Source organism: Apostichopus japonicus, chromosome 20 (genome assembly GCF_037975245.1).
Source record: "Apostichopus japonicus isolate 1M-3 chromosome 20, ASM3797524v1, whole genome shotgun sequence".
Taxonomy (NCBI): domain Eukaryota; kingdom Metazoa; phylum Echinodermata; class Holothuroidea; order Aspidochirotida; family Stichopodidae; genus Apostichopus; species Apostichopus japonicus.
The window spans coordinates 5356282-5381697 of record NC_092580.1 but is presented as its reverse complement, the minus strand read 5'-3'; the positions used below and the strand labels follow the sequence as shown (position 1 = coordinate 5381697).

Below are 25416 nucleotides of genomic sequence, written 5' to 3'. Positions count from 1 at the left end.
AAAGATTCGGGCAAGTCACTGCATATTTATATATATTTATTACTATTTTTTTCCTCTTAGGCTGCCCGAATTTTTCAGGACTTTTGCCCGAATTTCTTGTCCTCTGGAAATTTGGGGTGGGGGAAGTCTTTCCCCCTGTCCCCCCCCCCCGGCCTCGTACGCCTATGCCAATACATTTAGCAACATAAAGCTCTCTTAAACAAATTGAAAAGCTCTCTTAAACAAATTGAGCGAATTGGTCGCTGTAGGAGGAGAGTTGAGTTCACGACGGCCATTGGTTCTTTCCGTAGTTCACTTATATCCTAGAAAAGTATTAAGAAATGACTTAAGAAAGACAACAAAGTGCTTATCGACGATGTAAAATGTTGTTTATAATGATGTCGTTTAAGACTTCGTAGATCCAAGGTGTTTCGACAACAGGGAAGTTGACCTGTGACGTACTTCCGTTTGTCGGAACTAACCTCAGCCTTGCTTTATACGGCAAGAAAGTACCAGCGCGAAGTACAAACACTTTGCCTTTGACATAAGTAAAGTGATAAAGTTTACATAAATCACTCAAAATGGTGATATCGTGTGCTGAATTTCGCCAGAAATGTGGCAGTGGACTGCAGCTTCACAGGTAATTATTAAGAAGCGATAGCAGAAGCATTTACATAGGAATATAATTACTATACTTTAGTGTGGTCTGCCCATCTAATGATCTAGTGAGTAGTGCTGTATGTATTCACTGGACCTTGGAAAGTTGGATGAAGGCTAGTTAGCCTACTGTAGGCTTCTAGGCCTAGACCAGCTATACGGCTGTCCTTTTGGATGCGAATTGACTTAAGCCTAATGACAGCAATTATCACCACCTCATTTTACTTAAAACTTTATCCCTAACGATAGATCAACATGCCAGAATAACTGAAGATGACATTTACATAGCCTACCTTGCCCTTGGTCTACTGAAGAGCCATACTGGAAAGTACGACCTTTCACACAAAGATCTTTGGCGTATGGAAATGTACGCCAATAAATTTGGCGTACGGCGTACATTACTGCCCCAGGGAAAAGTACGACAGTTGGCGTGGCGTATCGCGTAAGCGTGGAGGAAAATTCAGCCGCAACAGTGCAAGTGACACAGCATGGTTCATACCATCAAGTTTAATAAATCTGGAGAAACTTTCACACAGTAAATACGTGCATACCATGCATGGAGGGTCATGTGATGTGTTCCAGGGTGGTACTAATATATTACTATCCCCATTACGCATGATGATTTCACCCAAATTTCCATTACAGGAAACCTCCAAATATACAATTACAGATGTAAGTTATATGGTCCGGGAAGTGCCATTTCCTGCAATATGGGAGGCATTATTGACCAAAACTTTTTGTGTACGCTCCGCGCCAACCGATGGTGGTGCTCCGCTTAGAGAGTGTGGCGTACAAATACAGAACAAAACCACATCCACCTTGGTGTATTTCTTTGGCGTATGGTCACCGTTCTTTCCAGTCTGAAGAGTAAGATTCTAATGTAGGTTCGCCTAGGTCATAACGAAGCCTACAATATTTCAGTCTATTAATATATCTACTAGAATTGTACAAATGTTCAAACACATTCTCCATTTGCAACATATTCCCAACAATGTACAAGTTAGTGCGGCAAAAGGGTATAGTAAGACGGGGTAAAAAAAAACCACAGGGTAGTTGGGGTAAAAAAAAAACCCACCCACACTACAAGTCGTGAGAGATAGAAACACATTTTTGTATGGTGTATGTGAAAACCATGGTGCCCAAGTCAATTCGGACATACTTTATTGATTGTTACTATTCTTTTCCATCGGCGTACCGATACTTTTAGCGCAGATTTTTCCCATACTCTAAAAATAGCAAATATTTAAGTTCTGAACACTGTCTTTTAACTTTATCCCACAAAAAAATTAAAACTGATATAGAGGTTTTTGTTTCTTGGTTATGATAACAAGAGGTGTACCTACATGAATCAGTAATGTAATAACCCGCACGATCTGACATTTTTCTCGAATGACGTGTTTTTTTTTTACCCCAGGGTTTAGTGTCCGTTTGGGGTAAAAAAAGACCAGTCCTAATTTCCTCCCAAAATGGTTTATATTTATCACATAGATCACATTGCTATATGATTGACACAGGGAGTACATCTATGCTCCTCTAATTTCTACCAATATAATAATTTACATTTTTATAACTAACTGTTCCCTATTCTTAACCTAAGTTATTGCTATGTTAGCCTAGTGTTATAGCCTAACACAATACATGTCTGCTGTATATATGGTTATCTTGTTATTTTTAGAGTCCTAAATTAATCTCTACCCTAAGTCCCAACCCCACAGCTGGATGTGATACTAATATATAGAATAAAACTCTTTAAACATGGTCAATAATGTTTTAGGGGGTATTAAACAGTCTTGATAGAATCTTGCTTAGTCTTGGAAGGTGGGGTGTGTTTCCCGGAGTTTATCGTTTGGCAATTGGTTAATTCATGCGGAACTTGATTGAAAATGCCCAAATAAAGCTTTTCTAAAGTGTGCTGAAAATATTTCTGGTGGTTTTGCACATTTTCTTTGGTAGTATGTTGTTTTAACAGTGTGGACTTTTTTTACCCCAGCAGGGTTTTTTTTACCCCAAAAATGACTAACAGCCGGGGTAAAAAAAAACCACCCCTTTTCTGGAATTTCTCCTTTACTCATTGTGATTGAAATTTTTATTATGGCTATTTAGAAAGGTATTCCCATTTGTCAACTGACAATGCTAAAATATCTACCTAAGCATCTACCTAACAAGTTTTATGTTAAACTTTAAGGAAACTTTTTTTTTTACCCCTTCTTACTATATAGGCCCTAAGCAGGCTAAAGTCCTAGCCAGTAATCTGAGTCTTGAGGTAGGCTAGGCCAAAGCCTATAGCCAGGTATGTTGCTTACCAGTCAAAACGTCCCTTTACCAAAACGTCCCTTTACCAAAACGTCCCCGCATTTGGTCAAAACGTCCCTGCAGTCAAAGCGTCCCCTTGAGTCAAAACGTCCCCGCTTTTATAATCAGTTGGAATGCAAGTGTGGATGATTTTAGTTCAAATCAAAGAGTAAGGATAAGTATAGTTTAGGTTGAAAGCACAGTTTTTAGGAGTGGGAAGTGCCGGTTATTAGGGCGGAACATTTTTGAGTATAATTTTCTGAGGTCAGATAATATAAATAGAAAAGGGAATGCAAGAGGGCTGTAGGGTAATAGGATTTCTTTAAACACAAGTTGGTTTCTGAATGAATATATACCATATTGAGGGAAGGGAATAAACAATTTTTTTTTTTGACGTACAAAGGGCTGGATGAAAGTGATATATTTTCGTAGTAGCACATGGGCTCTTTGCAATGTTAAAAAATGTTGATGAAGCAACTTTTCAATCCCCTCCCCCATTCCCAGGGACATTTCCCACATATGCGCTCAAGAAAAGAAGTACATGACCATGAAAGCTACAACACATTTCACGATTATATTTCAAAAGTTTATATCATCTGGAATATGAATATCATCTCAATGTTATGTAATTGTTGACCAAAATTTCCGAAATCAAAAGTAAAATTGACGTAAATTAGTCATTTTGCAAGGATTTTTACATTCTTGTTGTAGAACTTCCTTAATTCACTGAAAAACATGTAGCGTATACCTTTTTCATACCAAATATAATTAAATAATATAGTCCTTCATGATTTATTTAGCTCCTGTAATCCAACTTGCATGCCGATAACTTAGCCAAATAATAACTTGAAATTAATATATATTCACAACTGTGAATGAATGTGATAGACGGGGAAATCATCCACACTTGCATGAACTAAAATCATTCACACTTGCATTCCAACTGATTATAAAAGCGGGGCGTTTTGACTCACGGGGACGTTTTGACTGTGGGGATGTTTTGGTAAAGGGACGTTTTGACTGGAAACCGGTATGTTCTGGATAGTAACTTTAATTACAGGCAATTTGCATAAATTTACTCAACTTTGATTTAAAGGCCTAATGATATTCACTTACCATGTTTGGACAAAGCTTTGTAGGCAATACAACACACTCAAGCCACTACTCGTGATAACATCTCATCTATTGATGACAATATGTGACTGAATGTAGATATGCATCAAACTGTTTGCACTCTCACTTCATAAGGTGGGATCTGTTATCCTGCATAATCTACTACCCACTTTGCAACATTAACATTTAACTGAAAACTGCATGCACAGACTAATATGGAAATATTACACAAAAGTAGGTGTGTGGAACTTACAATATTATAAATGTCACTGCCCCTCACTATCTTGGCTTTCTGATCAGTCGCCAGGCTCTTCCAGAGCCCATGCAGATTGCAAATCGCACACGACAGAGGACAGACATTCTATGGAGATACGACTAGAGCCTGGCAGATTCGCCCAAAAAAGCTTTAGCGCACGATCCTTTGCCTATTTTGCACCTGATCTATTGAATGCACTCCCCAATGACATCCGGGCAGCTCCATCATTAAATGTTTTTAAGGCACACCTTAAAACTCACCTTTTTCGAAAGTATTATTCTTTTTAAACCTCCAGTCATATTGATTGTGTTACCATCTTGCCATGTTTTGATTGTTTTATATTGAAATTTATTTTCTATTTTGGTTTTGATAGTCTTATTGTTGCTATTTCTTCGGCTGTAATAGTTTAGTATTTTAGTTTTATTGTATGCTGTCATATTTTATTGCTTTTGTCTTTAATTTCTGAATTTTATTGTTTTTTAATAATTATTGTTAAGTTATTTATTTCTGTAATTCTAAGGATGCAATATTTTTAGATTGTATTATTTTTAAGCTGTGATACTATTTAAGTTGTATTTTTTATGCGTTTCTGTGAAGCTGCTTTGAGATCATTCTTTTGATGTAAAGCGCTATATAGGAATAAATTATTATTATTATTGTTGAGTGGGGTGGAAGGTGGAGGGAGGGTTGCTTCTTCACTGTATTTTCCTGGGACAACTATGACACTATCTGAGTAGAGCACTAAAATAATAACAGCAAGAAAATGTTTGCCATATTCTTCTCTGATACCGGAAATGACACTTTCCAGACATTAAAAGCTGCATAAAGCACTCCACTTGTTCATAAGAGGTGAGAAAATGTTTCAAAGTTGGTTCTTATAAGTCAGGAGTATAGTAATAACTACTCTGATCTGGTCACCATAACATGTCTCTCTTGTGAAAAGTACACCTACTCTTCGGAAAAATGGGTAAAATCAAATTCCGTTTCAAAGTCGAATGGACAATGTATGTATGACGACTTATAAATGATCTGGCTCTTTGCCTCACTTTTCTCAAGGCTTCATGGCTGCAACACACGATTACTTTAATTATGTCCCATTGAGATACTTTTCTTGACTCACAGGCAAAATGTTTATCGATCCTTCCATACAGAATCTCATATAATCTTTAGATACAGCAATTTTTTTTATTCTCGTATATTCTCCTATAGGCAAATATGGAGAATAGATGTGCAATACAGTGTGTTAGTTGTGGGAAGCATGTCCTCTACCTTGCACACCATGTAGCCAGGCAACACCAGGTGAAGGACAAAGGCCAAAGATTGCAGCTTAAGTTCTAGTGAGGACAAATGTAAGTAGCAAATGTTTGTGTAAAGTATCATATTCACACAATCTAATAGAAGTTCTAATATTTTGACAAGTAAAATTACTGCCTTTTTTTATTAAGGAACTCACATTCTTCTTCCAATTTGAATGACAGCATCTAGCTCTCTCCTTTTCTGCTCAATCAGCATGGAATTGTAGTAGCATCCTGTACTTCTGCCCTTAATCAAAAGTACTTTTATTGCAAGTTACTTTCAGATATAACCCTTCACGGTTCAAAAGGTCTCCTGTTAGAAATAACCCTTCATAGTTCACAAGGTCTCACCTGTTAGATCTAAAGATGCAGTACTTTAAGTGGCTAGACCATGTTTCATATTGTGTGATGTGACTCCAGTCAATCAGTAACTCTATTCCAGCTAGATCTGAAGATGTTGTAAGTGGCTAGACCATGTTTTGTGTTGTGTGATGTTTCTCCAGTCAGTCAGTAACTTTATTCGGCAGTGGATAAGTTTGATTTGTCCAGTGGAAAATCCTGGAAAAGTAAAGAAATTTCAGTTTCAACCCTGACAGTTATTGAAATCTTTGATAGCCAAGTACTGTAACAAATTTGTGTTGAGATAATACTAATAGTATGAAATGTTATAAAAAGGTGAAGCTAATATGTATAATCAAACCAGGTTTTGAGACTGAAGACTTTTATTAACTTGGAGATACTGTAGTGAGCTTGGTGTCTTGGTAGCACATGCAATAAAAATACTATTTTTATGTCATAATATTTACTCACAATACTTTTGTTAAATTTTGAAAGTAGATATTTTATCAAAATGCCACGCTTTTGGACCCATAATGTATTGAATAACCCATCATGTAAGTTTCTAAGATAGTAACCATGTTTTAATTTATTTGTATCTTCACAGAGGGGCAATCCTATACTGTACAGTAGTTACTCAGATTTTGATGGCGACTAGAGTAAAGAATTTAGGTGATGACACACTGGAAGGAAAACCTGCAGATAGAAATAGATGGAAGTATGTTGAAATAAAGTATTCAGAGAATGAATTGTGACTTGAATATATGGCATATTGCAGTGATTTTTTGACGGACAGGAGAGTTTGCAGCTAATCAATTCATTTTGCTGCCATCTTAAAGTGTTTAAATGATTACCTGCTTAAATATTGATATCGTACAACATGGTGGATACCAAATCAAATTCATCAGTTGCGCTATTATGCCTTGGTTAAATATTTTGTAAAAAGTGTGATGTATGTTGACATAATTTTCAAATTCATCCTCAAAGCATATAACATTGTTGAACTGATGTGTTTCAAATAGACATAAAATAGCAATGAAAAATGAACTAATTGACATGATTATAGCAAAGTATGGTCTGTGAAGGGGTGTGTCTCTTGTCTCAGGACTGATAGATGGGGACCTAGGTAGACTCACAGATGGCTGGAGCAGTTAAGGATCAACTTACAAACAGTTCCAGTCTGAGAAAGTGAGTATGGTTTATTATCCTTGGTCAGATTGTAGGAATGAATGTCTCTGATATGGGTAGTCAGTCTGTCATTGTGCAAGCCAAGGATGAACCTTGCCATATCAGAGGCTGTAGAATGTTTGCATTTTGACAAGAGTGTCCTGTTCATAAGTAGTTTAATTACCTAGCCTTTTGGCCATATATTGTATGTCCAGTTAGACTTTGGCAGAAAGCTCATTTGTGGCATGATGAAAGTGGTCCTTCCAGAAATTGGTGAAGTAGAGGGGTTAGAAAGGGATTTTCATGACATCTGTAAAAGGGCAGACTGTGTCTTATGGATACTTGATTTAAGTCTGCTATAAATAGAAATGATGTGTGTTTTGTGAGTCTCGAAAATTCAGGTCATGGAGAAATGACAGACCAAGTTCAGCATTCTCTTATTAATGATAGCCTATATAAATATCAGGTACGCCTAAGCAGTTCTCACTGGTCAGAGGTTGAGCACTGGTGCATGAGTTGATGGTAATTTTGGTTTGTAACCTAAAATATCCCCATCATCAACTCTCAGGCTGAATTTTTTTATTCATGTTCTTGTTTGATGATTTGTACATCTTTGGTTGTGGCTATGTGCATGCAGGCATTTCTGATTATTTTTTCATACAGACTATATGTGTGAGCTAACATTGGCTATGCTTGTCCAGTCAGGCTGTGAATCGGAACTCCTGTTCATGGGTCAATTATACTATCTTTCACTTGCATCATTTCAGGAAAGCAGGAATTGTTGCTTGCATTGCTGAACTGTTTTTATCCAAGCTTACAGTGGCTTTTCTTATTGATTAATGTTGAATGTGTTTCTGTAATTTTTTAATTTTTGTGGTTGTAATTTCATGTTTGTCCTGTAATTTTTAATTCTGTTCTCTTTCCTTTTTAGCTGTCATTTCCTTGCCCAACATGCTGTTACATTGGAAAAGCACTTTTATATATGGTTCATCATTGTTTATACAACTACAATCATGGCAATCTAATGTTTTACAAATATCTAAGTAAAATCACAACTTCAGTAGCAGTATCTCCAGGCCAGCCAATTTGAAGAAGTTCAGATTTACCATTTAAAAATTCATAAAATATAGTATTTTCCCATGTGACCTAATTAATATGATCTGAGCAACCAATAGTGAGGCATATAGCAGGGCTCTAAGCCAGGTTCACTTGTCCAAAATCAAGTCCAAGTCAACATGTCCTGAGTCCAAGCCATGTCAGAATCAGAGTGAAGGCCGGGACAAGAATATCAGAGTCGAGAATCCAGTTGAAACATAATTTTGATTTTTGTTGATCACACCAACTTGGCTGGCCTGGATGTATTGCCATTGCTAATGTTGTTTGTGATTGTACTTAAATATTTGCAAATATTGGATTGTTATCGATATGTTATCGATAAGGCATGATAAGTATGGACAGTTTGTCAACTGCTTGTGACAATTAGGATTCAAAGACATTTTAAAACCCTTGGCATAGTAGTGTTAATGAAGCAGTCTACGAGTCATGTATTACAAGTTTTCCCTGTCATATTGTATGGGAGGGGGCAGAAGAGAGTAAAGTAGGCTATTGGAGAATGGTGGGTACGGGTGTGGAGGAAGGGTAGGGAAAGATTAAACTTTGGAACAGGAGGACTCCCAGAAAAGTTGTCCATAGCTGTTTAAAACTATGAATGCATCATTATAACCTCAAACCTTGTTTATTTTCAGTGTGATAATCACCATGCAAAGCTCAAGATCACCATTCAAGGGACTCTTGCGAAGAGACCAGCAAGAAAGTTAAAATCCTAGATTAGAGGTGAGAGGTATGATCAGACATAGTGAAGTCACATGTTTTTGTGTGATTATGTGTGTGTGTATGTCTTATAATGGAATCTTGGGTTATATAGTTAAATGAGCCAATATGCCATGTTATGTTGGATTGTTGGTACTCATACCATAAATTAATTATGAATTAAGTTTTCAATATATACACAACTATAAGGTAGGTAAAATTTCATCAAGCATGGAATGTGCTGCTGTACAACATAAATTGACCTTACCAAAATTTGAAAACTTTATTATAACTCAAACATAAAATGTAAAAACAAATTTTATGGACCAATACAAGATTTCTACATGCCAATAATTGGGTGAATGTTTTGTTACATTTCATAAAGTTGTGTGGATCATTCCATTCTAATGCCAATTAGTCCAAAAACATATGACTGTTACATTTAATAATTGTGGTTTTTTTACCAAATTTTCTTGGTTGATTACTGTAGGTGTTAACATGTACTAGTGAGATATCATATTGGAGAATATTTTACCATTTTCTTAAATTTGCTAAACTAGAATGTTAATTCCTGTAAGGCTATAACATTTTATTTTTTCCATTTGGATTGAACTCATGTAAATATGATTATTATCATTACTTTATCAACAATACAGATTTGAACAATGTGCACTTTTTAGTAAAAGTTAATAACAACTTTTGTGGCTAATAGCTCATTTTTGGCAAGGAAGTCATTTCTATTGGTGGTTGATCATATGCAAACTCAACCCTTACTAATTTAATTATGTGATTAATTGTTGGTAAACAATGAAAAGTTCACACTAACTATCATTTCATGCGAAATAATGATCAGTAGTGCAAGCAAGCCATGATATTTCTACTGGTCTAGGTTGTCATTACATATTTTTCTTTTATATAGACAAAATGATTGATGCCGAAGATATAAACACAGTAGTTATGATGCTGAAGAAGGAGAAAACACCATACATCAGTGAGTTGTATTGTCTTGAAACAATTGATTGGCTCCTTGTTAATTACTTCACATACTGGAGGCAACTAAAATTTATGCAATCAAGTTGGTGTCTGGGAGTGTATGTGACAATGAGCTTGTGAACAAAATATCTCTACAAAATGCATACTAGAGTGATACCATACTTGGTTAATAAGTTGGGAAGTTGGTGATCCCTATTGTTTTGGTGCACAACTCATGAATATTAGTGATTGGGCTTGGTTTACTGAGGCCTATAACAAATAGCTTTGGCCATGTTAGTTTGCGTTTCCAATTTTTAGTGCTAATCTATTGGTATCTCAGTATCTGCCTTCTATTTTAATCTTGTCCCACTAAACATCTATAACATGAGAAGGTGTGATAGGGAGGGGGGGTGGATTGGATAACATGGGAGGGAGGAGGGAAGGTAAGAAAGGGTGGACCATTGCTCTTTTCCCCAAAACCTTCAGTTTTGTTTCTCTGATTCACTTTATGCAGATACCATAATTTCAGAGCCAAACACATGGCTAAATCTGGGAAATAAGCTATGGACACCCCTCCCCTCAGACCCCTGCCCCTTATTCAGACATCAAGGCTCTATGCAGCTATTTGTGTGATCCAAAGAAAATATCATGCTTTGTGCGCCACTGATGTACTTGTTAAGTGAGAAGATTCAAATTTGGCCACCCCACTTTCCAAACCCACTGCTGATGCCGTCATGAGGTGATCCAAGAAACTTTCATTCATGAAACTACACAAAATCTATAAACATGAATTATTCCTTAACAATTACCAGCAAGAGTCTAATCATGGATAGTACCATATTGACATTTAAGTCTAGCTAGTTTTCCTTGTTGAAAACAATTCTCCTCTCTTTATGACCCTCCCAATTTAGTAGGGCAGCTGAAAGGGCTGTCAGCTGGGGCAGGTCTCACCCAGCATGCCCAGGGCCACTAGGCAAGTGTCCATACAATGATTACACAAGTGGATAAAATGCTCATTTTCCTGTTGTGATCCTAATGAAGAAAAAGATTGATGAATTCAAAATCAAATTTAAAAAAATTGAACCCCAAAATGACATTTTTGTTGGACAGTACGAATGCATATATTCCATTATATTTCAGTAACTAAACTGATTGAAAAAGAACATTTTTCCTCTCTGCATGCAAATTATTATTTTTGTTTTGTCTAAGGTTAACTTCTAGCAAGGCTGACTCCTACTGGCTCCTGCTCAACTTGCTCACCACATGGTAGAGCAAAGAAATACCATCATAAATGCATACAATTCAGCCATTACATCTTAAAAATGAAAATAGTGTTATTGAACTAAAATGTTACAAAATATCTTACTTATATGATGAATTTTAATTATCCTTCCTGAGTGGATGAGATTGCAAGTCTCAGCTCGACACATGGTCCTTGTCATTGATGGAATGTGTACATGAGTACAGGTGATACTTGATATTAGAAAAGTAGGTTTGAAAAGTTTGGTTTGTCCTATTGCTGTTGTCTATCAGGCGCCTGGATGACTCTGATGAATAAGCTGAGAGTAGTGATCTTAGAGGGGAGCATTGGTTTAATTCCTTTAAGTTGCTGATGTGATTACAAGTCTCAGCTCATCACCTGATTGGTTGTTGGCATTGATGGCATATGTTCATGAGTTGCCAAGGCCTGTGCCATTTAAGTAAATTGTTCATGTGGAACATTGTCCTTATTTACAACTTTTTATATCTAAACAATGAAATTAAAACTTCATTGTTACTTAAATCACATCAAATTTATGCATGTTGATGACCCACATTTGACCTTCATCACTTCTCAGCAATAAAGTACCTGTCTGAACATATGATATTCCGCTCTAAATTTGCTGAACATGACATTTTGTCACTAATATCTGAGAGTTAATCCTAATATTTGAATATTCATAACAGCATCTGGCAATTTTTAAAAGTACCCATTGGATAGATGTGAGGAGGCAAACTGTTAGGTATGTGGGAATTTGAAAGGATTTCTACTTGGGAGGCACACTGGTAGTGTGCAAACTGGTAGTGGGACAAAATGACCTGTTATCTTCTCAAACTGCCAAAATGTTGATGAATGAAAACATAGTATAGAAGCTTCTACTTCTTAAATGCATTTTCATATATTTTGATAATTACTTTCAAGAAAATGTAACAGTAACTTACATACAGAAACTAGAATTTCTTCACACATTTACTGTGCAAAAAATGTTTATATATTCAAAGCTAATTGTTGAGTGCATATTCCAGTTGGTCATGGTGAGTCACTCTAGAGATCACAATTTTGTTTTGAGGTACTGATCAAGTTAGGTCTATAAACAATTATCTCTACATTTGACAAATTTCACCTGATGTCTTTGTTGGTATTTCAACAAAACTAACAAGTTAGTTTTAAGCAAAGTTCTGCAAAAGTTTATCAGCTGCAAAACCTTACTTTAAACATACAGCCGGCTGTTGGCCAACAGGTACTGATAGAGTGCTGCAATATTTCTGTACCTTTAAAGTAGGGGCTACCATGGACCATGATTTTTTCTAAACCAGCCCCTTTCTATTAACCTCAAAATAACAAAATAATTACTGAATGCAAATGAAAACTCCCATTTTATAAGGGTCTATTTCCACTCCAACCTGCTTTTTATCATTTAACCAATAACTCATTTGATTATAAATGAATTTGGAATCTACACTTGTGCAAAAGGAAATATCATCTGTCATTAGATAATCACTAGTTATGGCTGGTTACGCTGGTACTTATAGTGGCTATCTTTGGTGTGAAAGCTATAAATAATCAAAAGTTGCTGTGAGTCTAAACTACTCTGGATCATACCTTGCCACTTGGATTTGTTTTTAACAAATATTCATTTTGAGAGCAACATGTCTCTGATACAAAATGGAAATAAAAAATCAAATAAACCATTTTAAAGAATTCTTTCTTTAAACTTTCTACCTATTATTATATTAAACAGTAGTAATTATTTCTTAAGCGGCGACTTATGGGGCATCATCCAGTTTTGCTTCTGCTTTTAACTTACTGCTTTCAATGTCATTGCATGTGTACTGTTTTTATGATTCTAAATGTTTTGTGATGTTATCTCTCTTTTTTATGTAGTTTCATAAAAGGATCACCCTACACCAGGACTGCCTCCATCATGTACAATCAGAGTGTGATAAGGAAGACTTTCAAGTGAGGTTCATCATTGATACCATTGGTAAGATGTAAAAAAAAATCATTTAATGCCTTTTTAGGATATTCTGTATGATAGTGCATCAAATTCAAGTGGGAAATGATCCACAGCTTAAACTATAAAACTAACACTAAAAATTTCAACTTGAACGTTGGTCAAATTGCTTTTACTGACATTGGAGTACAGTATGTTAAAGGTAGTCTGTATTGGCCCTAAATTTTGGCATGCTTAAATTACTAGAAGTTTTCAAAAAGCACTGACCTTGAGGTCTTTACTTTCCAAACTGTTCTCATATTCTAAATGAACACACAAGTAAGCTTGCACGGTTTCGTGAAAACTTACAACCGGTTTTTCTCTAGCAAAAAACCGAATCTGGCTCAAAAACCGGTTTTTTTTCCCCTACTGAATTGCATTGAAAACATCCAAATCTCGATCGCTAAGATGCGTATTTTTGAAGCTTTATCAACAGCGGGTTCAAGTCTGTTCGTTCTCAGTAAATTGTTAAAAATAAGAATAATAAATTCAAGAAACGTTACTGCCTTCATTACTCTCATTTTATAACCCAAGAAGAACTAAACTAAAGTAAATATGTCGAAAAGAAATGTGTTAGTGAAATTTTTTCTTAAAGTTTTAACATCACGTACACGTATCGTTTGTCTTGTGTTTACTGTACTTCACGAAGTTCAAATTCGTGTTCAGAAAAAAAATATGACGGTCATGTTATATTATATGTTATATTTTCGGAGATGAGGGCCGAGCATAAACCCCATTATGACCAACTGGAGATCGTAAAAAAATGCTTTACAATATGATTGGTCCAATGAAGGTACCAAATTGCACGAGGCTCTAGCCATGTTCGCGGGTGGTATCTTGGCGGTAAAATAAATTTCTCTTCAAAGAGTGAAGAGAATTTACCGTCTACACTTTCAAGTACAAGTTGAAAAATATCACTGGCAAAAGCGGGATTAGGTCGGCAAAGAATGTAAATTGTTAACGTTTAAGTTGGAAACATGTGTTCATCAACGTAAACGAAAAACCACCTGAGAGACGCCTTGTCTGATAACTGATAAGAAGAAAGGTTTAAAGGAAAATTACAAAGAAAATAAAATCCATTAGCGTACAAAGGAGAATTGTCACAACAGCAACAGCTGTAATTTTCAGCCATGTATGCAACATTTTTACTCCTTTAATATTCCTTGACTCAAGCCTGACGCCAGGTGTCTCTTGTGAATAATGGACTGTGATTGTTCTAATGTTACTTGTTGCATCTTAGTTGTTAAATTCAACTTCCCCCCCCCGCGATTGTTCTAAAGTTACTTGTTGCATCTTAGTTGTTAAACTCAGAGCCCCCCCCCCGTGATTGTTCTAATGATACTTGTTACATCTTAGTTGTTAAACTCACAGAGCCCCCCCCTCCCCTGCGACTGTACATGTCGTATTGTATTGTGGATTGCGCAATGTATCTTTCAAGTTTTAACGTTCATTTTTTGAACACGAACTGTGATCAATGTGTTTGAAAAGATTTTCTCCATATCCTCTACTATTTAATTGAAGTTAAATAGTAAGAACACAAAGAGGACAAACACTTTGATTGTAACAATTTATTTTGAACTGCATCTCGTCATTTGAGTGTGTACTTCTCACAACTACTAACGTTGGCCACCAAGGTCAGTTCAATACTACAAGGTCGCCTAACTGATGCACGCATATATGGGCTGCATAGCCTAATGTTAGGCCTAGCTATCCACCCTCAAGCACTGGTTATGGCATGTGCGGATCGTAGCTGACAATGTCGTCTATCAGAAAAGCTTTCTCTTGTTGCAAGTTACTTTCATATTGCAAAAAGAACAGTAAAAAGGAGAAACCAAAGTCAACAAACCTTTTTTTTTTTCAGTTTTTGCAATTCACATTTCGGTTTTTTCCGGTTTTTTCGGTTTTTCGGTTTTCTTAAAATAAAAAATAGTACCGAAATTCGGTCGGAAAAAACCGGTTTCGGTACTAAAACCGGTTTACCGTGCAAGCCTACACACAAGATGACTGAATGTCCCAGTGAGGTAAATTGATTTAGTTCCAATATGGAAAGTACCGCCATTTACTGTTGCTCAATGGAATACTATTATGAATACAAAGAAAATTTTCTTCCTGCCACTGGGATTGGGGTGGGGGGATGAGGGGTCATGCCAAGTGTCTCTCTCATTTTGTTTTGTCCTTTTTGTGAGTGGGGGGATGGGGGGTGTTCATTTAGAAGAGTTGGTCTTGATAACATTACTGTTTCATTATAATGGTTGTACAGATGGAGGGATGGGGGTGAGCAGAAAGAAGGGAGATTATTTAAGAACAAAATCACTCGTAAAACACCAACTGTGTATGGCCTTCTGTGATTGTTCCCAATCCGATATGGAACGCGGGAAGTGAGGCTGTCCAAGATTGAAGACATTGGACACAACATCAAAGAACTCTTCTATTTTCTTTCCCTGTATCAGAAAATCTTTTTCAATCCATTCCTTTTTTGACATCTTGACAGGAAGAGGAGTGTTTGCAACAAAGGAATCAGACAAGGGGATTTCTAGCTAGACTATAGAGGAGAAATAATTTCTCCTGAGGAGGCATCCAAAATAGCTAGAACCAAGGAAGATGGCAACACCTTCTTGTACTTTTATGAGAATGGTGGACTATAGAATGGTAAGTTAAAATGTTTGCTTCCCATATTATGGTCTGTAAATGTTTATTTTTCTTTGACTATTCACAACATTAAGGATAACAATTTAAACTTTGAAATGCATATTTTGTTCTATAAATATTCACAATATGGAGGGTTTGAATGTCACACTACTTGCTAATTTGTGAGTAGGATTTTATTATTACCAGGAGAAAATGAAAGGCACTACTATTTTTCATGGCGTAGCCTAAATTCCCTGAGAATATTCTCTGCATATTTCTACAAATAAAACCTAGTCTAATAAATGAAATTATAAATCAAATACTGGACTGACCTTTAGTACTTGCAAATTTTCGTCCAATATCATTGAACTTCATCTGGCAACTGCAAGTACTAAAGGTCAGTCCAGTATTTGATTTATAATTTCATTCATTATACTACAACTGGATGAATCATAACATACATCAACAAAACCTAGTCTACTTTCCAAAGATTTGTCTGATGGAGCGAGATATCACCTTTGAATTACACTGATTTTTCACCAGAAGTGGACTTGAAGCAAACGAGGGTGATGTCATAGTTACGCACTGACAACAAAGCGTTTTTTTTTTACCTTTCACAAACTACTGTATGTTTGCACCTTGGAATGAATAACTTGCAAATCAGGAATCATACTTGATGCTTAGGGTTGACTTTTGTGTGAAAAGAGACAACTTCAAATGTACATCAAAACATATGACTTGAATCAAATTCCTCCAGAATGTTACATTCATTTTCCTATTTAACCTGTCAAAACTTCATTTTGGCTTGTACTATCATATACAATGGGTGATCTGTCTATGTAGCTCTCTATACAGTGTGTCAACTTTTACAGTTGTTCAGTCCTGCTCCTTTGGTTTCATAGTCATTCTGAATTATTTTTATAATCCACTTAAACTTTCAATTTGTTGCCCTCAGTATTGATGCTACAGACACAGCCTGTGTTGCAAAGATGGTAAATGATGAGATTGGCAGGGAGGCCAATTCTGTTATGAAGAAACAAATACTTGAAGGAAGAGTCTGTCTCTGTTTGTTTGCCCTAAAAGACATAAAACATGGTCAAGAACTTCGGTACGACTATGGGCAAACAGATTTACCGTGGTGAAAGAAGGTAAGAAAGAAATTGCAAGGCATGAGTAAATATTTACTTCATAGTTAAACTTTAGTAGGGTATGGAGAAACATGTTTAAGATAAATTCCAGTATACCCAGTATCTGAAGGAGATCGTTCACTGAATACCACCTGGCTGAGGATTCTGTCCGTTACAAACATCTTGGACATTCCTCCAAACAACATGAATCTTTATTCATATAAGAGATGCGGGATTTGTACAAATTGTTATGCCATGGTGATCAGTTTCTTACAGAACAAATCATGAGGGTGGGATGCAGGACATACATGAATGTATGAAGGAGTGAGCCCTTCTGGCTATCTGCTTAGCTGCTTCACTTTACTTTGGCAAATCTGCCTTAAAACATCCAAAAGACCGTTTAGCTCAGAATGATAAGATAACTATTGAGAAATGTACAAAATCCTAGGAATGAATATAAACATCAAGTATGGGGGGGTGGCACTCTGAGCAAAAATGTGTTCAGCTTTGTGTAAAGAAGGAAGGTGTACCCAGTGTACACTGAAGTAGCTTAAACTATGGTCTTAACAAGACTAAGTATGATAGAGGGTTTTAATCTTTTGCTGGGCTTCAAAGATATCTCTAACTTTTTCAACCTCTAACTGTGGTAAGTGTTTCCTGAAGAAAGACCACCATTAGAAATCAATCAGCAAGGTAACAGAGAAAAGTATTTTAGTAAAATTTTAGAACTTGTATTTTAGAACTTGACAAGAAATGTTCTTATTGATTGTGGGATTCAAATGTTGGAAAAGTCGGGGCAATAACATACCTGAATGATAAACCCTAAACAAGAGCTTACAGTAACCACTTGAAAGTATTCTACAGAATGTGGTTTTGGCTTTCAAAGTGTAATTGATCAAGCATTAGCTTACATACTACATAAGAAAGGCCAACTGGAAATCTTTACTATCCAAACTGTTCTCATATATTCTACATGAACACATAAGATGATTGAATGTCCCATTGAGGTAAATTTATCAAGTTTAAAGTACCTCCATTTATTGTTGCTCAATGGAGTACTATTATCAAGACAATCCAATTTTCCGTCCTGCCACCTGTGGGGAGGGGTGGGGGTGAGGGGGATTGGATCATGCCCAGTGTCTGTCTCATATTTTGTAATATGTATAGTACCAGGGTAATGCAGAGTACTGTTGAAACAGCTTTATGGAACTTTATGACACTTTCCTTCTCTGGGGGGGGGGGGGGTGGGGGAGTTGGTCTTGATAACATTACTGTATCATTATAATGGTTGTACAGATGGAGGGATGGTGGTGAGCAGAAAGAAGGAGATTATTTAAGAACAAAATATGCATATTTTTTTCTATAAATATTCACAACATCCAGGGTTCAAATTTTGACTATATCAATCACTAATTTGTGAGAAGGATGTTATTATTGCCGGGAGAAAATGAAAGGCACTAGTAATTTTTTGGGAGTAACCTAACTTACCCTAGAATTTTAGGTACACATTTCTACAAATAAAAGTCTCCTTTCAGAAGATTTTTCAGATGGAGGGAGGGGGGGGGGGAGGACTCAGGGTAGCATGGACAGAGGTTGATATTTAATGTTTTGTGGAATGTGGAAGAGAGGGAGGAACTTTTTTTCTAGAGGTAGGGAGTGGCTGGCACAAAGCAATCCACTAAGTTAAGTGCAGAAAATCTAGCCTAAACATTTGTTTAGAAGAAAAAACATTTTTTTTTAATGAAAAACAAAAAAAATGCATAGCCATGCTTACAAGTTTTACATGTAGTCACCTGGAAGTGGATCGTGGAGCTAAGAATAATAAATTGGGAAGAGGGGAGGACTGGGGAGAGAGGGATGGGTGTTTATAAGGTAGGGACAAGGGAGTGCTGGCACCATATGCCAACCAAATTTTGCTTAACACTGCAATCAGTCAAATGGGAGAAGCCAGCCTATTCACATGTCGACAAAAATAAAATTTGCCAATTCTGTTATGAAGAAACAAATACTTGAAGGAAGAGTCTGTCTCTGTTTGTTTGCCCTAAAAGACATGAAACATGGTCAAGAACTCCGGTACGACTTTGGGCAAACAGATTTACTGTGGAGAAAGAAGGTAAGAAAGAAATTGCAAGGCATGAGTAAAAAATCACTGGTTTGTTAAAGTTTAATAGGGTATGGAGAAACATCTTAAAGATAAAGTCTTGGTCATGATGTTTTTTTCATATTTTAACTTGTGAAAGTTCATATCAGCATTAAGGAAAACTGAAATGGATATTGCAACTGTTTCCACATTATGTAGGGAACAGAGTGGTATGTAGTAAATGAACTGTGTAGACTTGGCGACAAAAACATTGCTGGCACTAAACACATTTCTAATGTAAAAGATAAGTTTAAAAACCCTTTCTGCTTGAATGAGATTTGATTGAGGAATCCTTGGATGTTGTCGTGACCTCATTATTCAATTGCAACTATTTATGTGGTTTGACACATTTCATAACGTTTTTTTAATTTAACCTTTGTGTTAGTTTATACTAATATCACCTTAATACCTTCCCTGGAGTTCAGTACTTGTCTTACAGTACTTATACTTAGCTATGCATGTGACTATGAAGAAGACAAATATGTGCTGTGAAAGCCGAGCACAAGACTCCTTTGATGCTTGTAAAACCATAAAAAAAAAGGCATGAAGAAAACTGCTCAAAGCTTCAAGTTTCCTTCGTTATTTCGAAGATAAGAATTTATGGAAATGATTAAAAATAAGAAAACTTATGAACTGTTCTAGACTTACCAGGATTTGAACTCTTAAACCAAGACCCAGAGAATTATAAAATTTATAATGTGAAGCAGTGTTAATATCACCTTTCATGGGATTAATAGTAAGGTACAAAACCATGAGAATCTGTAAGATAAAATATTTACTTAAAGTTTACAGCAAAATAGTTCAATCTACTTGCTTCTGAACTAAACAGTGAGGGTGGTGTCTTAATTTAACAAATTGTAATGGAAGTTGTCAATACTTGGTAAACTATTTACAAGCCAATAGTGGCCAAACATGATGTGGTAGGAATTAGAAAATATGCAATGAAATATAAGCAAGAAATTTTTTCAACAGAAATATATGAATTTATAACAACCTTCAAGAACATCAGCTTAACCACCAATATGTGCTAGAAATTAAATAATGGTCACTTATGCTCTTTGCTTCATTCCTCAAACTACTATTCTGTAGCACAAAATTTTTAGAACTATTTGTCGTGAATAATCTTTCTCTTCTCAAAACAATAAATAAAAGGTGTAACTGTAAGTTAAATGAAAACAAATGAATGTATGATCTTATATTTCTCAAGTTTATTTTCCCTTAATAATGTTGAAATCAAATATTACAAAACGATATAATGCAGTGTATGAAATATTACAAACCTTGGTCCCTGGCACCAAATGTTCCTATTTTCACCCATCAATCCTCGTCTACCCCCTCCCCACCCCACCCACAATCACTATTTACCCATCTAGTAACCTTTGATATTTACATAAACAGATTAAGAGGGAAATATTCTAAATCTGTTGCATGATATGGATAAAATTGAAAGCAAATAGTTAGTAGCCATCTCTGTAATTTCTTCCTCAAAAGAAAGAATTATTTCACACGTTTTTGTAGGGAAAAAAAAGTGTACTTTTGATAATAATAACAACAACGATTGCAAAATAATATATATCTGTGAAGTTAAGATTTCCCTCTACCAGTAAAAAACAGAACATTGTTTAAAACATAAATAGGACAAAATGTACAAAAAAAAACTCAAAAAAATCTTGCTATTGTTTGAAATCTTGAACATAACATACATTGCATGCATCTTGCTCATGTCCAGATGTTTAAAGGAGCATTTTGAGGAAAAATTTAACAAATTTTCTGCCCTGTCAAGATACTAAAATCCCATGCCAATGAAGGTCATTAATTTCACTAGACAAGTTTAACCTCAAATAATGTATTCCAAGTGGAACAATTTCAAACATTATCAATGTTATTTCTGTGCCTAAAATATGAAAAATGTCTTGAGTGTTAACTATGGAAGATCAATGGATTTGTTCACCACTTTAACCACTGTAGGCTTGATTAAATTTACAATTAAATGCATAAAGGTTCTGTAATTGCTTCAAGAAAGTTGTTTTTGGTTGAAAGCAATTTATTCCTTTCCTCCCATGTTGTAAGTCCTATTCATATAGGGTAAAATGAATTGGTTTGTTTACGAGGTAAACACCCCCCCCCCCACCCCAATACAGAAATCATTGATACAAATATGTAGCTAACCTGTTGCATTATTGTTCAAAATTATACATGGCTTCATGTCTTCTTATGGCATATATACAGTTTTGTTACAAGCGCAGTTTTATCAAGTTTTTTGAAACACATTTTAGTGAAAATACAAGGAACTCTTTTTTCTGATACAACAAATTTGTTACCATCGAAGAACAGAAAGTAAAACACAAAGTGTGTATTGCAGTCTAAGAAGTAAAATATTAAACTTTGTCGCACAAAAGAGAAAAAACTTTATGAAATGTTGGTCCGTCAAATGTAATACAAACTATTCCTGTGTAAATAAAAAAAAATCTACAATGGCAGAAAAGGAGACAAAAGTCCTCCAAGCAATTCTGGGATACGTATAAATATTGCAAAATTATGAGGAGATATCAGAAATGGAAAAGTTATCATGTGTGACATATTAACTTTCAATTTTGGGGAGGGCGTGAATCGCCCATTAACCTTTAATAAATAGAAAGAAAATCATTTTCTTTTCAAATGTTGCAAAAATAGCCATCTTAATGAGCACTCAATCCATAACTTATTTAGATTTAATACAAACCAATGACCTAGTTTTACGAATGTATTGTAATTAGTGACCATTTAGCAGTATATGTAATTATCCAGCAATGAGCTATGTTATAGACCCATTGTAATGAGTGACCATTTTGTAGTATGTGTAATTACCCAGCAATGAGCTATTTCGTAGACCCATTGAAATTAGTGACCATTTAGCAGTATGTGTAATTATCCAGCAATGAGCTATTTCGTAGACCCATTGAAATTAGTGACCATTTAGCAGTACGTGTAATTATCCAGCAATGAGCTATTTCGTAGACCCATTGAAATTAGTGACCATTTAGCAGTACATGTAATTATCCAGCAATGAGCTATTTCATAGACCCATTGAAACTAGTGACCATTTAGCAGTACATGTAATTATCCAGCAATGAGCTATTTCGTAGACCCATTGTAATTAATGACCATTTAGCAGTATGTGTAATTATCCAGCAATGAGCTATTTAATAGACCCCATTGTAATGAGTAACCATTTAGCAGTATGTGTTTTCTATTGTCTATTATCTATTGTTGTTACGTTGCAAGACAATATTACAAACTGTATTATTCATTATGAGAATTGAATTCATGTTATTGATCCACTAATCAAGCTATGCCTGTTTGACTTTAAATATGTTGAACAATCAATACCTTGCTTTGTGCACCCTAGGACAATCAATATTAACTTTTGAATATGAACCTCAGTTTCATCTTTTTTTTCTCCAAATTTTTTCAAAGTTTCAAATCAATAATCCAGCTATTGACTCCAAACCGTCCAAAAGTGTGATACAAACTTTTCTTGCAAATTCAAATACCAAAGAAGCAGCTTGCTTTTCCAACAGTGCTGAAAACTCATTTAATATATATCCCTTGATGTTATTGATTAAACTTTTTTTCATTTATAAGAAGCTTTTGAAATTTCCTGATAAAAAAAGACTTGAAACATAGAGATATATGTTGTTTTACTGATCAAATTTACTTTGCCATCAACTATAACAGAGTTACTGTGGTAAATATGCTAATGGCCATCACAATGTGACAACGAACAACATCTCACCTTTAAATAAAGGACCTAGTTTCATCCCACAACCAAACAGTTAACGAGAATTACCATTAATGTATATCCGGTCACGGTCCCGCGTTAGAATTTAGTTACACCCGATCATGTCTTACTTAATCAAAAACTGTTTCAAACTGTATAAAGGACGATTAACTCTACAGGGTGACAAATATTTGTAAATACATCATTTCTTAACAAGACTGCAAGCCCACGATAGTTGGATGAGTACTGTCCTGAACATACTAAACGTAGGTAGATGCCATGCTATGTATATTCCATTTTGAATCTGTTATCAGTTCCAATTGTTCCAAGAATCCAGTGTTTGATAGGGGAACCATGCAACCCATATAATCCATTCACTTCTTTACCAGGAAACACTGGCTAACATGAAACATTCTCAATGACGTAATTTAGGATTCACATTATCGACGGCCATATTTCTGGGATGTTTCCTGAGCAACACATTCGCTAAACATTTGTTAAGATGGTGGCTTTCATCTCTGTACCTTGAGCTGATTCAGACTGAATCTCACTTTATTGGATGTTGAAATAATTAACTGTATTTTTGTTTACAAAGACAAGAGATTGCACCTCCTGCCATCTATTTAAATATTTTATGTATCTTCTTCATCGCTGTTTTGATTTCTGAAAAGTTTGGTCTGTCCTCTGGTTCTTTCCTCCAGCAGGCCTGGATCCATTCCCAGACGGCATCTGGACATTCGGGAGGCTGGTTCATCCGATAGCCTGAAATTGGGGAGAAGATAGGCTAATAACCACGACAACGACAAACTGGCACGGGCGTCACACGGTCGCTATGGTAGTGGTCAATATTGAGACATTTTAGGCATATTTCCAATTATGTCAGACTTTTATCTACATCATTTGTATCATTCATATATATATGTTACTAGCAATAGTTAAGTGTCTTTTATGTAAAGTAAAGATGGCATTTTTTTGAGAACAAAAATGAGGAAGCAGATACAGCTTTTAAAAATTGGAACCCCCCCCTCGCCTCCCCTCCCCCAAAGAATAATTCATTAACTGTCTGGTGCAACTTTGGTAACCCCCTATTATACCTTCTGAAGCTTTCTCGTGTAACTATAGTAACCAACTGGGGACCACCTGTTGTAACCTTTGTTATCTATGAGATATCATCTTTTAATTGTAATTTGAAATTGCAAACAGTAAGTACTATTATTTTCCAGTACATCTGGCCAATATTCTTATTTTGCCTCAAGGGGGAGGGTAAGGTTAAGTTGACTTCATATTCCTTTCTCACTGTTTTTCAGTACTTACTCTATTTGTTAGCTCATACCAGCATGCTGGTGTGAGCTATTGTTACAGTGCGGCGTCTATCACTCTATCCGTCAACAATTGGTAAAACCGCTACCACTCGCACAGTGTTTGATGGAATTTCATGAAACTTGGACACAAGGACCATTGGGTAAAGGGCCATCAGAGATGGTCCGAAATTTGGGGTCAAAGGTCACCTGTGGGCCGTAATGGGCCATTTTGTGGAAATACGCAAAATGCTTCTTCTCCTACAGATTCCATGGTACAATGTTGAGGGTTTGTTACGATAGTGCTATGGAAGTTTTACCTTCAGGGTGTTCATGAATTTGAGATCAAAGATCAACTAGGGGTCTTATGTGGCCCGGGCCGCGGCCCTATATTTTCAAATTGCTCCTGTTCGTACAGTGTATGGCCAGTTATAATGAAACTTGGTCACAACGTTTCTCGGGATGAGAGTTACGAGGGGTGTTCGGAAAGTTGAGGTCAAATGTCATTTAGGGGGTCATCAGGGTCATTCTTTGTAATATTTTCAAATATCTCAATCTCTTCAAGATTTTGATGGATCATATTCAAAGTTGAACTGATGATTGTTGGATTGTGTATGAATAAGGTGATGCCTAATAATTTTTGGTCAAAAGTTAATTAATTACAATTAATCCCCATTGTTTAAAAAAATCTGAGCCTTCACCTTTTGCCAAAGCTCCTTTAATTTGTCTCCCAGTCTCTGCAGTGTTTGTTTACATTTGTGGTTAAGCTCTGCAGAGGCTGTTAGTGGAATTAAAGCAGGACTGGGAGTTGTTATTAACTGTTGAACTGTAAGCATGAGAGCCCTATAGCCAATCAGCACTTGCCGATTCTTAGAAGTCTTTGAGCCTGAGGTATGTAGGCAGCCAGCCAAACTTTAGGCAAGGAGTGCTTCAGGTCTGCTCAGGTAGACTAAGAGGGGAGAAAGTTTAATAGGGTAGGTCATTGGTATTGTTTGAGAGAGTGGGTAAAATAGGATTTAAAGGGGGAAATAGGAATTATAGCCAGTGGTGTGTGTGGCCAGGATTCTGCTAACGGAGGGGGGGGGGGGTTATCCCTCATGGGCCCAAAATTGGTGGAATCTTAAAAATGGCCTGAAATTTGGTGGGCCATAAAGTTTTGTGGGCCCTACATTTTTAAGCTCGAAAAGGTATGAGCTTCTGCACCATTGGTGCTCTAGTCTCTCTGGCCTCGTTGTTATTCATGCCGGGGTACGGAGTGCTACCTCTGGAGAATATCTCCCAGAGGAGTACTCCGTAACTCCAGACGTCGGAGAGCGACGTGTATCTTCCTGGA

General features: G+C 36.1%; 1 protein-coding gene and 1 long non-coding RNA gene across 13 annotated transcripts in view; one reads left to right on the top strand and one right to left on the bottom strand.

Annotated features, from left to right (window-relative positions):
- Positions 1-456: 456 nt before the first annotated feature.
- Positions 457-25325, top strand: LOC139962122 (uncharacterized). Of its 7 annotated transcripts, none has more exons than XR_011791148.1 (11): positions 457-619; positions 5507-5646; positions 6536-6646; positions 8841-8928; positions 9824-9895; positions 13022-13121; positions 15622-15779; positions 16714-16906; positions 18934-18998; positions 23490-24106; positions 25301-25325. It is a non-coding gene; the product is annotated as an uncharacterized lncRNA (long non-coding RNA). The 7 variants fall into 7 exon arrangements; XR_011791149.1 differs by having other exon boundaries at positions 23487-24106; XR_011791150.1 differs by lacking the exon at positions 18934-18998 and adding an exon at positions 7034-7116 and having other exon boundaries at positions 23487-24106.
- LOC139962120 (tyrosine-protein kinase Fer-like) overlaps positions 21294-25416 on the bottom strand; it is a 31572-nt gene continuing 27449 nt past the window's right edge. For 5 of the 6 annotated variants that reach the window (XM_071962028.1, XM_071962031.1, XM_071962027.1 and 2 more), the window contains exon 8: positions 25152-25411. In XM_071962028.1, coding sequence (XP_071818129.1) covers positions 25257-25411 — 155 coding nt within the window. In that variant the 3' untranslated portion in view covers positions 25152-25256. Of the gene's footprint in view, positions 23548-25151; positions 25412-25416 lie in introns of those variants that run through there. The other variant, XM_071962032.1, reaches the window with a different exon arrangement.